Source organism: Loa loa (assembly GCF_000183805.2).
Source record: "Loa loa unplaced genomic scaffold supercont3.597, whole genome shotgun sequence".
NCBI lineage: Eukaryota > Metazoa > Nematoda > Chromadorea > Rhabditida > Onchocercidae > Loa > Loa loa.
The window spans coordinates 5,524-6,790 of record NW_018108777.1 but is presented as its reverse complement, the minus strand read 5'-3'; the positions used below and the strand labels follow the sequence as shown (position 1 = coordinate 6,790).

Genomic DNA, 1,267 nt, shown 5'->3' with positions numbered 1-1,267 from the left:
ATTTTTAACAAAAAAAAATTATGCTAATATAATATTTTGTTTTTTGAAAGTTTGAACAGATAATTGATAAATTTGGAATTTATTGTTAGCAACAAATTTTATTGTTTTTTTTTAGTTTTTTTCAAAAAATAAAAAATAAAAAGAAAAGAGAAAATAAAGAAAATAAAAATTTTATTTAATTTTTAGGAACGAATTTTACCGCATGGAAGGCATGAAATACCATTTTCATTTACTTTACCAAAAACATTACCAACATCGTTTGAAGGAGAATTTGGTTTTATTCGATATACATGTAAAGCAATATGTGAACGTCCTTGGGATGTTGATATCGTATCAAAACGAGCATTTACTGTTATCGGTATTGAGGATATTAATCAAGATCCTGAGGTTAGCGTAAATTATGCATTATTCAAGTTAATATCACACTTTTATCATGATTAAGTTGAATATATCAATATTAAATATGATAAATATTATCATCCTAAGATTGATTATCAGTCCAAATTATGCAAATTATGCATTTTATTTTAAAAGTTAATGTATTGATTTGAGGATATCAATATTAAGTATGTTAATCATCATGATGTTGAGGAATATTATCAGAACAAATTATGATTTCTTAAGTTAACATACCAATGTTAATGGTATATCATTAATTATATAGATATATCAGTACTGAGGATATTAACAATCATGATTCTGAGATTTGTTATCATATTAGCACAAATTATGCATATCGTTTAACTTAATAAGTTATTAAATTTTTCCTTTGTTTTAATTAATTGGTTGTTATTGTTATTCTTTTTTTGCCTCTGTTTGTTTATCTTCAAAATGAATTAATTTATAAATTTAATAAATCATTAAGTCATAATCTTATAAATTGGTAATTTTTTTTTTTGTATCAAGTTTATGATGACAGATTTTTGATAACAAATTTATCACATAAATACATTTGATTATAGGCAATGGAGCCAGTTTGTGAAACAGAATGTATTTCAACGGTGAAGCACTGCTGTCAAAAGCAAGGCTCTATAGGGGTCAAAATATCACTTGATCGGACAGGTTTTACACCTGGTGAAAAAATTCAAGTGAATACTTTGATAACCAATGATAGCACCAAAATGATACGATCCCTTAACATTAAAAATGAAACAATACGTTGATTACAGGTAATCCGAGTTCAACTTTTTCACTTTATTTTTACTTTTTTTTTTATAAAAGCATGTCCACTATTTATATATATATATATATATATATATATATATAT

At 24.2% G+C, this 1,267-nt stretch overlaps 1 protein-coding gene across 1 annotated transcript; it reads left to right on the top strand.

Moving 5' to 3' along the window:
- Nucleotides 1-186: 186 nt before the first annotated feature.
- LOAG_15765 (hypothetical protein) lies at nt 187-1,170 on the top strand (the record flags this gene model as incomplete). The annotated part of the gene is made up of 2 exons (XM_003151253.2): nt 187-387; nt 963-1,170. Coding segments are annotated over 2 exons (402 nt in total), but the record flags the coding sequence as incomplete, so codon positions are not given.
- Nucleotides 1,171-1,267: the final 97 nt, after the last annotated feature.